The sequence below is a fragment of the Arctopsyche grandis genome, chromosome 12, assembly GCF_051622035.1.
Source record: "Arctopsyche grandis isolate Sample6627 chromosome 12, ASM5162203v2, whole genome shotgun sequence".
NCBI lineage: Eukaryota > Metazoa > Arthropoda > Insecta > Trichoptera > Hydropsychidae > Arctopsyche > Arctopsyche grandis.
The window spans coordinates 18,640,472-18,656,184 of NC_135366.1; the positions used below are offsets into that span (position 1 = coordinate 18,640,472).

General features: G+C 33.5%; 1 protein-coding gene across 1 annotated transcript in view; it reads left to right on the top strand.

Moving 5' to 3' along the window:
- LOC143919535 (uncharacterized) overlaps positions 1–15,713 on the top strand; it is a 158,979-nt gene that overhangs the window by 25,148 nt on the left and 118,118 nt on the right. Inside the window, exon 3 of the mRNA XM_077441891.1 lies at positions 15,228–15,606. Within this exon, the coding sequence (XP_077298017.1) occupies positions 15,516–15,606 (91 nt within the window). The 5' untranslated portion in view covers positions 15,228–15,515. The remainder of the gene's footprint in view (positions 1–15,227; positions 15,607–15,713) is intronic.

The window sequence follows — 15,713 nt, forward strand, 5'->3', positions numbered from 1 at the left end:
TTTTCTGACAAATATGACTAACTGATCGATTTTGTATATTAAATTTTTATAGTTATAGTTTTGTATATAATAATTACATTTAAATTATAATATGAGCCTTTTTAATTGAAAGTAGCCTAAGTCCACTTTTCTTTATTTCGAGAAATATCTCGCGAAAAATTAAATATAATGTTTTGCTTTTAACAATATTTAAAAATACTGGGGGCCTGTACTAGATTTATTCTACTTTTGCGAGATTCTTAACATATGTATCTAATTAAAAATAAGTGATAACAATTTGTAAATAAAGTCAAACAGATATAGTGTTTTTGGAACTAATAAATTGGACTTCAACAGCTCATATGTTTGTAGTTTTATCAACTTATTTTCACCTTGTAAAATTGCGTGTGCATATACATATTTTACATTCATATAGCATATTTATAAGCCAGCAGCATAGCTCAGTGGTTGCGTTAATGCTAACCACCGAAAGGTTGCAGGGTTCGACCCGGTGGGTTGATCTCGATTGAAAATAATTATTTCCGAGTATAATCTGTAGTGCTGCTGATCAGAGTTGGATGCTTGTGACTCCAAGTCGATCGTTTCCAATTAAAGTTTGCCAATTTATCAAATTTAATTGTTGAAACGGTTCTTTTATCAAATTGGTGAAAACCATATTACCGACTACCTCACCACTATTTGAATATGATTTCAAAATTTATAATCTATAAATGTATGTATATATGTATATACAAGTTTAATACCACAAATTCGCTCAAAGGGGACCCACGATGACACTATATGGACCCACGATGACACAAATTGGGATAATCTGCAGGTTGATCCGATTTGTCATTAGGTACATCAGTTACAATAGATGCCGCAGTTTGTTCTCTTCTCTTGTGTGTACCAATTTGATGACTTTGCCACATGTCTAAATGAGCATCAAGTTCCTCAAGCAGATTTCTGTTTGCTTGGATTTGATTAGTCTAAAATATCTAGTTGAGGAATTGCTTAGTTTGAGATCGTATATGTGTTCTTATATTGTTTTCTTTTTATATATTGGTTTCATATTATTCATATTATTATTATATTAAATTGCATTCATTTTATTATATTATTATTATTATTATTACAAATTTTTAGTATAATTAAATATTTGTTTTAACATTTATTCGAGTCATATATAATATTCAGTTAGAAATAGAATAATTTCTCAAATTTACGAAATTTAATGCATAATTAACTATTCAGAACTGATTTTAATTAAAATATAATACTTACTAATATGTATACATACATATAATATTTAATGAAACAATTTTAGTATGCACGTCCCTGGTTTAACTTGTCTCAAAATACCCACGTTATTCATTCGAATAAAATATATATTTCAAAGCATATTAAATATGAAAGGTTGCCGTTTTGCTTGTATTTATGTACATATGTACGTACATATAATATATAATAATATCGCTCCCGCCTACACGTAATCTTACATGTACGAGAAAAATTGTATTACGTTTCAAATTATGTTACACAGTTTCCACTGATGGAAACCGAAACAATAAAAACACACCCTCCAACGAGAAAAATGCTATTACGAAAGAAAAGCGAGGAAAAAGAACACTGCAAGAATGCATTACTGCATTCGAGTGCTAAGAGGGGAAATACCTAAGCAGTTCACTGCATTATAGAACCACACTTCACGTGCATCGTATACGTATATGTTATACATATACGTAAGAATGTAGTACGTACATATGTATGTATGTAGGTACTTTCATATATAATATGACGTGCGAATTTTCCGCAAAATATGTACTCGTGATAATATATTGGCACTGCGAGAGCAGGCTCGCATTGTAACTGTGGATGATTAAATTTGTTTTTGTCGTGAGGGGGTCTTCTGGTTTTGACACCTGACATTTTATTTTAATTCGCACAATCGTATGAGGTAGGCACGCGTGTGTAGAGGAACATGTGTGTACGAAGAAACATTCAATTTGACGCGTAATTGGAACACAAAATTTCGTAGTTGATGTGTGATTTGTGTGGAACACGTACGACCCGTATTCAGGATACGGAATCTGTGGTATGTGGTATTTTATTTCCGCTTTGCTCGACAACCTTTCCACTTTGCCGGGGTATGGAACTTTTGGTTTGTCGAAACTTCTAATTGAATTCAATCAGAATATGAAATTTACAAATGATTCTTACTAACATAAGTGCGAGTAAGGTACTTGAAAGAAAGCTTCTATAATACAATATGAATGAATATGGCGTATTGCTATATTATGATGTGTCTTTCTTTATTTGGCTTGAAAAATCTGAAGTGTTCGTACTTGTTTCGCATGGCAGTCTCAATGCTGGATTTGTGAACAAATTTCAATGATGGTTTTTTGAACATACACGTACTACCTATGTATATGTTGGTTCTACGCAAGGGTGGCCCCTTTTTTAAAAAAAAAAGAAATTTTGTATACTCTTGGTGACTCGTCAAGGTTCTTTATCCCGCTCACCACGCAGTTAAAGGCAGTCGCTTAGTCGGCGTGATCCCGTGGTCACCAACTTCAGTTTACCTACTACTCTGGCACTTACGAGTGATTCTGTGTATACTTTAGAGTCTAACTGACTGACTGACTAAACTTTAGACAGTCAGTTGAGGTAGGGGAAAAATATCTGTATATCCACATGCAGTAGGTCTCTTTAGGGAAGAATACGCTAGCTCCAGTCGTCACATTACATTTTTGATTTATTAAAATACATCATGAACGAAATCGATAGTTTGTTTGAAAAACTCATTTTATTTGTATAAAATGTTACTAAAAATACATCAAGTAATTTTTTTTGGAAATAAAATATGTAGGGGGGCTTTCGCCTCCTCGTGCCACGCCTGTTTTTAGCACTTGTCGCACTGTGATGGATAGCGAGTGACCAGGATTTTTATTTTATTTTATTTCTCCAAATAGTTTGAAGCCCAAAATTTACAAATAAAAGTGTCTATTACGATCATTTTTCACCATCAAACTATCAGAAACGATTTAAATTTCCATGGTTGACCAAACCGCACAAAATGGTGAAGTTTTAAAACGATCGGAAGACTGTAGAAGAAGATACTGAATCGTTTGCGAAGTAAACTTAAGAAGAGGTCTTGTAATTATAAAATACTAGTGTTGTGCCCGTTGATTTCAACGGGCGGTTTGAAAAGGAATTGAAACACGAATAAAAATAAATTTATATGTATGTAGTATAATTTAAGGTAATTTATAGGCGCACGTAATATTAATCGTAATAAAAGTGGCACATTATACACTTAGCAATCCAATCCGTTCGAAATGATGAATGAATGTGTGTGTGTTTGTGTGCCCTGAGGGCTTCGCCCCTCGCATCCCCGACGCCTTCGGCGGCCTGAGGGTTTCACCCCCAAGGCCTCTGTCGCCCTGGGGGCTTTGCTCCCCGCGCCCCCTTATATTCTCTATCTTTGACAGTTCACAGTACCTGTTGCCTACTTTTTTCATGATCAAACTCACTTGAGGAGTACCATTCGTTTGACATTAATTCGATCTAGTGGCTCTTTATCCAGAAGTGCGGTTATAGGTCGCGAGCCGCCGCTTGAGTACCCCTGTCCCGGGACCGAACAAGGAGTCTCGGTTCGCAAAATATGAATTAATATGCGCCGTCCGTGATTCATTAGTATGAAAGGCGATCCGGAGCGGGTCCGTACCGGCAATCGAAAACGGTCCTCGAGGTGACCGCACCAGGAAGTCGGCTCCTAACGGTAAATCACCGAGCCGAGCACATTGTTTCCATACGTGCCCGAGCGGCCCTTCTCTTTTGTACCCCTGGACGGGACCCCATTCACCGACTTATGATTTATTCATGGAAATTCGCGCTAATGTTGTTACGTCGCGTTCGACCGGATCCCTTTGTCGGATAATCGGACGGACCTGCCGAAACGGGTCGACGCCGTGTTGTTGTTCCCTTTATTTTTCTATTTTGTTTTTTGAATAATGAACGAAGCCCCACCCCCTCCTCAGACGGCGAAAGGGTTAAAGGTTAATGCCTCGTCTGTTGTGCCGTCTGTAAAACCTGAAAAGTGAGTGTTTAATATGACACGTCAGCTTTATTGTTGTGTGGAATGCGAATTTCGCCATAGGTTTTTGAATTGACACTCGATGCGCTGTCTACGAATCTCTCACAGATCGAGACATTCGATATTTTTTCATACCATTCTTTGGAAATAAAGGATGGCAACTCAACAAACGCGACATTCGAGAAAGCTAACTAAAAAAAAAGCTCACGTTCAAAGGCTGACTGAAAATGTTATTATTTACTGTGACTTTCAAAAGAAGAATGTTTGTACCTATGTACATATATATACACTAGTGGTGGTAATTTATCTTTCATTTCTCAAGTGAATTTTACAATATTAGTAGCTTATGTTTGCGCCGTAGAATTTTTATTATCTATTTGTGTGGAGGAGGGATTGCTTTTTATTTTATTACTTGCGCGGGACGAAAGCGAAGAAAGCAAGAAATAGAGTTCGTGGAAAGCGGAAGAAAAACAACGTATCTCTCGGTGAAAAACGACCAATAAAACGCTCGACGAAAACAAAAACAAATAATAAATTTTGCCGTCATTAAAATCACTGCAACGAAAACAGTGATATTTTATCAATAACGAGCGAAATGCTTGCGCGAACCTGTTATTATGTATATTTGTTGTTTTTTCAACATGGCTATTAGGAATCAATATGGAAAAATAGCAACAGATGTCCAATTAACGCAGATGCATAGATTTTTACCATTTTATATAAAACCTACATATTTTTATTTTAACTACAACCCCAAGAATCATAATTAGATTATTTCATTGTAAAAAATATGTTTAATTTGTAATGTTATGGTATTATATTTAAAAGATAGCGTCTGTCTGGATTTTGATGGTTTAATGCCATATAATATACGTACGCATAATCATGATAAGACTTATGGAAAGTAAGAGAGTGAAGAAAGATATGACGCCAAATTCTTATTACTTTGCTTTGTACATATGTACATACATATGTTCGAAACATTTAACATGCACAGGTCTACTACGTAACGAGTTTTCATTTCGATATTTTGAAATATATTCTTTTTAAATTTAGCAATCTATCGATAAAACGATTCAATCCAGACATTACTGCATTCTAAAGTGAACCCAATTTTGAATCCAAAATGGTCTACGACTTATTTCATTTTCTAATAACATTTCATATGCAGAATATTTTGGCAACCGTAATTTCATAAACCGTTTCGTGTTTATAATTTAAATAAAATTCACAAAATTTGGCAATTAATCAGCAGTATTTTTTGTCTAAATGTTTCATTTCATATAGTAAAAAACTTCATTAAGTAACGGTTGTCAAAATATTACGCATGTGTGCTAATTTTATTAGGCAAAAGTTCGTCCAATTATCACAATTATGTTGTTAAAATTTTCATCATTTCCTTACTGCTAATTTACCTACGTAGTACGTTACTTGAATGTTTTTACTCGTTGAAATGCTTTATTGCTTTATTTCCTTCAATTTTTTTCAAAGCTCATTTTCTCATTCCAGACGCTTATATTCTAAATTTATTTTCGTTTAATTAGCTTAAAGTGCTTATTGAAGAGTTCATTCTGAGAAATGAAATTTTTTAACCAGATATTTCTTCAGAGGAAACTTCAGGATTGTACATATAGCAATATTTCATAAGTATTTCACCACAAACGAGTATTTCAACATAGGCCGCCTCTTAATTTTGAGATTGATTCCAAACATAAAACACTCCTCCGTATAAATGTCACCGTTCCGGTGACTACCTTTATAATTAACCGACATATCACATAAATAGCCCCATAAAGGTTAACCGAAAAATCCCCACCTGCGTGCGAAAGACGATATTAATAACGCGCTAGTCTCGACGGAAAGTAAAATTCCGGAAGGTCAGAAGAACATAATAAACGTGAAGTAAAACGAGTTGTGGTTCAATCGCGTAACAGAAAGACACGGGCGAATGTGAAAGTGGCCCTGCAAGCCTCACCTGTTCAATAATACGAGAGAGAGAGACGAAGGTAGATAGTCTCGTCTCGGTTCAACTTTAACCAGTTCGCCAGTGGCGTGCTCCGTTCGACTCCAGTTACGTTATTTCATCCATACATACTACGTAAGGGGAACATCTTTGAGTTTCGTTCTGATAAAGGAGATCTATCTCTACCCGTGCAATTTGACAATGTTTGCGTTCCACTTCCCTGACGAATCGACCGACTCGTCTCAAATTTGAAAACAATAAACGAACGCGGAAACTTTCTCCCTTCACCTATTGTCGGTAGCTTGACTATTTGGTAGCTCGTTGTATTGTAATGTACGGTTGCACGTGCGTGTACCACATATTTACTTTCGAGATAATAGCTCGCTTATTTGCCTACCTGTTCTGTATAATTTCGAACGGGTTTCTAAGTTAATTGCTTGGCGCTGTCGTTCGAAGCTCTATCCCCATTATCAAAATGTTCCAAAGTATACGAAATTGAATTTTTTAATCTTTAATCTATAGATTTTTGTTTAAGGACATTTTATTTATTTACTTGAATAAAACAAGGAAACAGAATATAACAGGAAAAAATAATATGTACCTATATATGTATATACAAACAATAATGAAAGATGTACATACTTAATAGATTATAATTTTTTGGATCAAAGTGCACTACTAAATTTAAACATATGTAAACATATTATTTTTATATCTTTACCCAGAATATATAAGTTTATCATCCGCTGAAGTGGGTATATATTTTATCAGATCGGTATTCTATAAATATCTCATAATATACCATTTAGATTTTATTTGCGTTTTATTCAATTTTATTGCTTTTTCTCTACAAACTCATCATCTATCATGGATAACTAACTGTTCAATCGTAAGTTTGAAATCGTAAGTTTGAAATATGATTTTGATTTACTTCTGTATATAAATAATGTACATATGTATAATATGCTTAAAGTAATATAGATCTTCGATCAATGTGTTTTGCCAGTGATGACGTATGGATGTGAAACTTTGATATTGAACGCCAAAATTTTACACAAGTCCAATGCAATCAAAGAAGTATGGAACGCTGTATACTCGGCATAACGAGGAGAGATAGGAAGCGGAATACATGGGTGAGAAACATGACATCGTAGTGGATATAGTGGAGAATGTAAAAATATTTATATGACAAAAGGCGAGTCATATAGCTAAAGAAATGAATGAAAAGTGAAAAAAAGAAATGCTGGAATGGTACCCGAAGGAATATTAAAGGGTAAACGAAGGCTATAAGGATGATGGGTGGATGAATTTATAAAAAAATGTGGGATGAGATGGATGAGAGTTGCTCAAAAAAGAAGCAAATGGAATGATGATATGTAAAAAATGTGTTATTCCTTTAAAATTAATATGTAATTTACTATTTAAAAACTAACATGTACAACTCTAGTGCGATTTGAACAATATGATTATTGTATAAATCAATATATTGGATTTTCCACCGACTTGCAATTTTTCGAGTTTCGTTCTCTCTACTTTTCGTTTGCTTGAATATTGCTTACAATTTTATTTTGTATTCATGTAAGTAATATATTTAATATACAAGACATATTGCGATCATTCATAGATTTTTAAGCAATTAACATACCTTCAACATATTTAAAAACAATTCTTACTATTTTTTAATAGTTCATTTTTACCTCGTAAAATAAGTATTTCACTGTGTTAACCATTTTCATATTTGTGTATTTGTTTACCAAACTCGACGGCGAAATACACCGAAAAAGTTGGACAAACGAGTCGATTTCAAGTTGGTGGAACGAGGAAGACCCATACCTTCTATAAAATTTAATACTACATATATTAAATGTACATATGTATCATTAATAAGATAATATAATTACATAAATAAATTATTTATTGTCCTATACATATATCTACATATGTATTATGAATATATCTAATGGCACTTATATGGTGACCTAAAAATCTAATCAGCTTTTGCTCTTGACCCAAAAAAATATTTCAGCGAAAGAAGTTTTCTCAATTTTCCCTTGAAAAGAGAGTTACCGCATTGACATTAATACACACACATGGAAGCACTGGCGTATAGATTTTTAATCGAATTGAATCAATTGAAAATTCTGTCTTCTAGTCGATTTAACTCTATTCATCCCTTTTTTATTGAATTCACACAAAACCTTAACAGATCGATTGAAACCCGACATAGGCACATGTAATCTAATGACTTTACATAACGTGAAAAATAAAATACGATGTAATAAATGAATAGTGCGTTGATTGCTGGTACGCGATTTGAATCGACCAATCAAAATTCAGTATAAAATCGAACGGCACACGTTTGATCCGCCGTCAGCGATAGTTCAACGGTGGTGCGCGTGTTTGTTTGCTCCGAATTTAATTGAATGTATAATATAAGAGACGGTAGCCAATTTACAGCCAATTATTTGCAGCCGTATTCTATGGGGTCCCGTGCAAGGGATGGGGGTTGGTTTATCTGCGGTGGAACCTTTTAACCGGTGACGAGATAAATTTGAATTAAATGTCGATATTTCTACTGTGTGAAAGATTTATGCGACCGCCCGGTTCAAAATGCCAATTTGTTGAACCCGCAGCCAATTAATTTCAATTTTTATTCTCTTCCCCTGCTCTCGCATTCGCCCTATCCCTATTGTATATACGTACATACATATGTACATACTTGCTTTTAACCTGTTCACTGATGTTGCCCTCGGTGTCGTATTTTATATTTTAACGTACATAATCCTTGCCTTTATTAAACGATCATTACGTTGACAGCCTCCCACTGGGTTTGCTGTGCAACAGCTTACGAAATTTGCCTCTATCTCTGCTAGTACGCGTGTATGTACATACCTTGTATTGTGTTTTGGGTTCAATGTTACTTGTGACTAGGAAATTTTTGAGCGTTTCTCGAATTTCAAGCGGGTATTCGTATTATTTATTGACGTCTAATAAATCGATCTTGCGCAATTTTGTCTAAATTATAAAATATTGTTGAGATTATTACAACATTGAAAATATGAATAAATCAAAAGCGTGCAGTGCATTTATCCGTATAATCCGTCGGTGTTAAATTAATTTATATTTCGGGCAAACGTACTGTGCGTGTTGAATTTATGGGATTATAAAACGTTACGAGCTTTTGTACGCAGTCAAAATTCCATAACAGGAATTTAAAAATTCCATAACAGGAATTTAAAAATTCCATAAAAAAAGTATGAGATCAAATATCCCAGTGTTTGCATCTGACGTATATTTTAATACAATAATAATAAATAATTTGTTTACGTGCAAATTTACGACTGATAAGTTTGTTCGCGAAACGTATTTATTTTCATTGTGCTGTCGATGTGGATTTAACCTTTACGCACTTTTTCAATGCATTCTTTGTTGTTAATAAAATATAATGTTTTCGTGTCGTAAATAACGCGTTTTATCTAACTATCAATCGCTATTGTCTTGTGAAACATGGTGTATTAAATAATATATATATATATATATATATATATATATATATATATATATATATATATATATTGTAAATGTATGTATGTATGTATGTAGTTCGAGTATGGCCATGCTTAATTTGATGCTTATCACATCATGAGTTTTATTGTGTTTGATTTTATGTAAGGTTTTGGTTGTCTGATGTTTATTTAATATACATACATACTACATACATACATGTAGATGTAAAAACTTTTCGAAAGTAAAATGAATAATATAAAAAAAAAATGAAAAAAAACAATGCATTGTATAGTTAGCTATCATATATACATATCTTGCTTTAACAAATTGGTTCGCTAAGAAGAGACGAAAAATGGGAAAGTTTATAATATATTGTAGAACACAAAGTAGTCGCAGTATTCAAAAGAAACCAATTTTTCGTATTTCAATGAAATTATTCATTTATACTTAGTTACAAACATACATACATCAATGCATTGATTCTGCATCCAAAAAACAATGATTTCATATGAAATCTCGTTACTCGTCACGTAGCAACTTTCAAGTGACGTCCGAGTAAAAAGTTTTTCGCCCTAAAATGGTTCACTATTGTCAATTTCTTCGAAAAATCATGGTTTTTTGCTCTCTTACTTTGAATACTAATGGAGCGGTCTATTTTTATTTGAAAAGCATCCATAGAATGTCGAATCTGTTCATAACGTGTCAACCCATATTTATTTCTGATTGAATTCGAGATGGGCTCTTTAGGGTTCAATTCCTTAACCTGTCGTGGAGACGCTCAACTTGGAAATATTTTCATAAAAATCGTAGGAGGTGAGTATCGCATTCCAGAAGTTCTGGTTGGCTTCAAGCTTTGAGTATATAAGTGGCTGAAAGAACTTCGACTCAGATCTCTGCTTCTGGCTATTCTGGCCACAACCAATGTCCTTGTGGACTTGCCCCTTTTGTTATTTCCTTTAGTATCTTGCTATTTTCACTGCATCTTACAGTTTGGCAGCATCTTTTAAATGGCTCTTAGTTATAAACCTATTTTTGTATATACTTACATACATACATATATATATATATATATATATATATATATATATATATATATATATATATATATATATATATATTTTGTCTTTCTCAAACTTCATTACTAAATCGCTAGATGCAGGGCATCAAGTTGATGTGATCTATACCGATTTTGCTAAAGCTTTTGATAAGGTTGATCATTCAATACTTATTAAGAAATTGGCCAATTTTGGTCTATCGGATAATCTTACTGATTTTTTTACTTCTTATTTAAGTAATCGTCGTCAGTTTGTTTGTTTTGATGGCCATTTCTCTGAAGTATACCTCACATCTTCTGGCGTGCCCCAAGGCTCTAATTTGGGACCTTTACTGTTTCTAATATATGTGAATGATATTGGCTCGGTACTTTCAGATTCAAATTTTTTACTATATGCTGATGACCTCAAGTTATTCATGAAAATTGATAGTGTTTCTGACTGTGAGGTCCTTCAGAGTAATTTGAACTCTTTATGGTGCTGGGCGACTAATAATCATTTACCTCTTAGCGTTAGTAAATGCAATATTATGTCTTTTTCTCGGTCTTCTAACCCCACCTTATATCAGTATAATCTTGGTGGAACTCCACTGTGTAGAACATTATCCAAAAAAGACCTTGGCGTTACGTTTGAGAGCAGATGGAAGTTTGGTATCCATATTTCCAATATGTGCAATAAAGCTTCAAAGATGCTGGGTTTCGTTTTACGCAATGCTCACAATTTCAATGATTTAAGAGTTTTGCGTCTTCTTTATAACGCATTGGTCCGAAGCATTTTGGAATCTGATGCCATTATATGGAGTCCCAGTGAATTAACTCACTCTCTAAAAATTGAAAGAGTTCAAAGGAAGTTCCTCCGCTATCTATATATGAGGGAGTTTGGATACTACCCTCAACTGTTTCCTAGTGCTTTTGTACAAGGTTCTGTTGGCTATAGTTCCCTATCTCATCGGCGGGATATGCATCTTGTGTGTCATTTCTTCAAATTATTAAGAGGTGATATTTACAACCCAACTATATTGGAAGAAATGAAATTTTGGGTTCCATCTCGCCTCATTGATTATCGATTGCGTCCATTGTTCCAAACTATTAAAGCAAGAACTAATGTTCTTGCTTTTTCACCAATCGCTCGAGTCTTACGCTGCTTGAATTTGGTCAGCAATCACATTGATATTTTCAATATTTCACCGGATAATCTATCCGTATTTTTACTGTTTTTTACTTTTAATTCAATTTAAACTATTTATATATGTGTTTTTTTTGTGTATTATTTTCAATTTGTAATTTTTCATTTTTTTTTTTTTTTAATTTTTGATTTTTCAATTTATTAATTCTCAATTTTTCAATTTTTAATTTTTATGTACAATTTTTTAAATGTTTTATTTTATTTGTTTTTCTATTATTGTTGTTTTATTTTTTCTTATGTATTTGATCTTTTATGTATTGTCTGGCCACAGTGTCATATTGGGGTGACCTGTAAAGACTCTGTGGTATACTTGTATATTAAAATAAATAAAATATATATATATATATATATATGCAGGTAATATGTACATATGTATGTATATCAATTTCAAATCATTTACGTCTATTCGAATCATACACAATGAAGATTGATTCCATACACATGTCATATACAAACATATGTACATTTTTGGATTTTTTTTTCAAAGTCATCGTACCACCGTTTGAGAAGTGCGATTCACCCCCGCGATTTCATCGAATATACGAAAAAAATTGTGTCCAATTTGGCGTACCGATCACGTATATGTATATGCGTGCTCGCACTAACGCGCACGTTCGTGCACATCGTTGATCCTCACCCTTTCGCGGTGTGGCAGAGACGTACGCAAAATAGGTCGCCGCGCAGTCAAAACGTTAACGTCGAATTCCGAGAATTTTCAAATAACCCTTACAATGTGACGAACGCCGACATCCATCATTTCGTTACGTCTCGCCCCCCACCCCGCAATAATTTATTCGGAAAATTTCCCCACCGCTTATTATTAAATTTGAACGCTTTCATTCGCGCATCGAAAGCGTCGTCGTCGTCTTCTTGACTCTCGTTTTAATTTTCGCGAAATGAAAATGCTACGTATCAATCCCGGGGGATTTCAAATTTAGCGTCGGGAAAAAAAAGTTCACGTGGTTTTAATTATCCGCGTGTTTAGAGCGATGTACTCGTCTCGAGGGAGATTGTGATGTTCTTCGAGTCGTATTTTTGAAATAATGAAAATTAATTTTTGTGTAATGTGATGTTAGGTTTAATTTGAGTTTTTATTCATTAAAAATGTTGAGGTTTAAAAACACGCATTAAGTTTTTGACACAACTCGTACAGCGTGACGTAATTAAAACTTTTATGCGCGGTTTATTTTGTAACTTTTACGGTGGCTAAAAAGGGTTGCTTTCCTTCACGTTCCGTCACTCAGTCGGATTTTGGACGTTATATTAAATTACAAATATTATTTTTAAACCAGGTTCTGTATGCCAGACAATAATGAATGGCGTAATGTAAGGTAACTGTTTTATTAACCGCTAAGACTCAACCAATCCTCGATATTTTCACTACAAGGGGTATAATTTTTTTTGTTTTTCATTTCAATTTAAATGTACATCAAATATAGAAACTTAACCTATCCATCGATTTCTAATATAGCTAAAAATATATTGAGTATTAGAAGTAATATATGGGTACATTTAATGCTACCAAAACTGTGATGACTCAAAAAATTATTTTCACGATTATTTAGGATCTAAATAACTTTTAGTCTATTTATTTTATAATAATTGAAATAAAAGAAGAAAATAATAAGGAATTAATTTTATGTATGTACATATATACATTTTAATGACTATAACCAAACCTTCTGAACACATGCCTTACTGTGCTAAAAAATTCGCTAGCCAATGTGCTGGACGCCAAGCGTCCACTTAAAAATGAGTGTTTTAAGTTAAAATAATGCAAAATTTGTAATTAGCTACAAAAATCTTTTTATCATGTATTAAACGTCGAATAATATAAAATAAGTGCAAGGAATAAAAATAATAACGACTGAATTAAAGCCGTCATTCCAAGGCGAATGTCATTCTCACGCTGACCGTTAAGCGCAGCGTACTGAATTGCCCCTCTCGCATCTGTGAGGCACGTGTATATAAGGGGTGCCTCGCGAAAAGAATTATTTCTGTTGGTATCTATCAATGTTTTTTTTATTTTATAATTCTAATAAAGATGAATGAGGTCTGCCCAAAACAGAGACAAACAGTGGAATGGCTGTGAATGATTATGTGCAACTATCAATAATTTTCCGAGAAGCATTTAGATTCAGACATAAAATATGTATATAAATAAACCTCAAATCACCTTTATATATTTGTTTTGTCAATTAAGTAAATAATTATGTACTTGTAAAATGAATTCACTCACAAACACTCCCAAAATTTCAATAATATACTCACCCACTGTTCTTAAGTAATATATATTGTTTCGGTATATTTCATGTAAAATGTGGGTATTTCACACATTGCTTGTGATATACACGCCGTTATTTCCAACGTTTTATTCCAAATTTTGCATTAAATCAGTGCGTATGTGCGTTATCGCTTTTTTTGCACGAGCTGTGACTGCATTTCCCGACTGAGGTGGGCGTACCAAGTCGATGTTAGGGATGAAATTATGACAAAAAAACCCCCCTTCCATATATTTTGGAGTTATTGTTCTCTCCAGTAGCTCATAAAGCGGTTATTTATTGCTGTCGCCAGCAGCGAACGACGTTTATTATAAGTTTCGCGAACGACTATGAGGGGAGGGAGGGTTTGGTAATAATTTCTTTATATTTTCAGCTGCCACCACTCGAATTTTATTATAAATTTAACCTTTCAATAAGTCGTCACTTGGCAACATTAGATTGGTTATGTCGAATAACAAAAGTGTAAAAGTTTTGTACGCTGTGTTTTGTGTGTGTGTGAGTATTGTATGTGTAGGTTGAGGGAAAAACCCCTCCACAATGGATATGTGCGAGGCTCGAATCACTTTTCACTCAATTTCCCGCACGATTTTTCTTCTCCCCTATTTCGCGGGTAATCCGACACAATACCCAATTGATTCCTTTCCCACTTCAAGTTTTTCACACTTTCAATATCCTCATTCGGGAAAGCCAGTAACTCTACCTAACATATATTTAACTAGTTTTTTTTTACCACCTACTTGTACAATACATGCATAATGAGATTGGAAACGTAGTCAAAAAATACCCACAAGTCAAATCTTTTCAAACTAAAGTTTTATTCATTTTGAAATAATATCAAGTTTGAGTTATAAAAAAAATGTTTCTAAGGAAATTTTCACACCAAAAGATTTTATTGAATTGGCAATATTAAATTATTGTTTGCATATTAAATCAAAATGATAAATTTGTAGCTTAAAATCATCCCATGTCTTGTATGCTTTTTCCTATATTAAAATTAGTAAAACTGGTCTCCAGTTATAGCGCTCTATGTATTATATTATACATATGTATGTATATGTAGTGTTTAATATGAGGATAGGAGCGATGTGTTAAACACGCTCGATATATTTTCAGTTACATTTTACGCCTGTAGTAAATTTATATATTATTTTTTATTGTTTCAGATTTTACGATGAAGCCTCCGATTTATCACGCGTGACATTCGTGCACCGCGCCGGATAAAAAAGAGTGGTGATACTGAAATAAAAAAAGTATATATAATGTATACAGTACGAGAGCTTCCTACATTGCCAAAATTATGTCAATTTTTTTCGTAACGTTCAATCATTCAACGGACGTTTAAAAAAATGTGCTAAATTTTAAACAGACTTGTTTATCGTAAAGTGTTTGTGCCAAATTTATTTAAATTATTATATAGTGTTTTTTTGTACCTACGTATTCAAAATATCATCATGATGTGTGAAACGAGTGTGATGGATCTGCGATATTTGGCTGTCATCGTCTTCGGAGTTACGCTGGTAATTACGCCGTCACAATGTCAAGGTAAGATATTTTATGAAATAAAATTTTTATCGTGAATATTGTGTGCGTATGTGGGAGTATGTAGGATTAAAAAATACAATATTTTAGGGAAATTAAATGTTATTTTT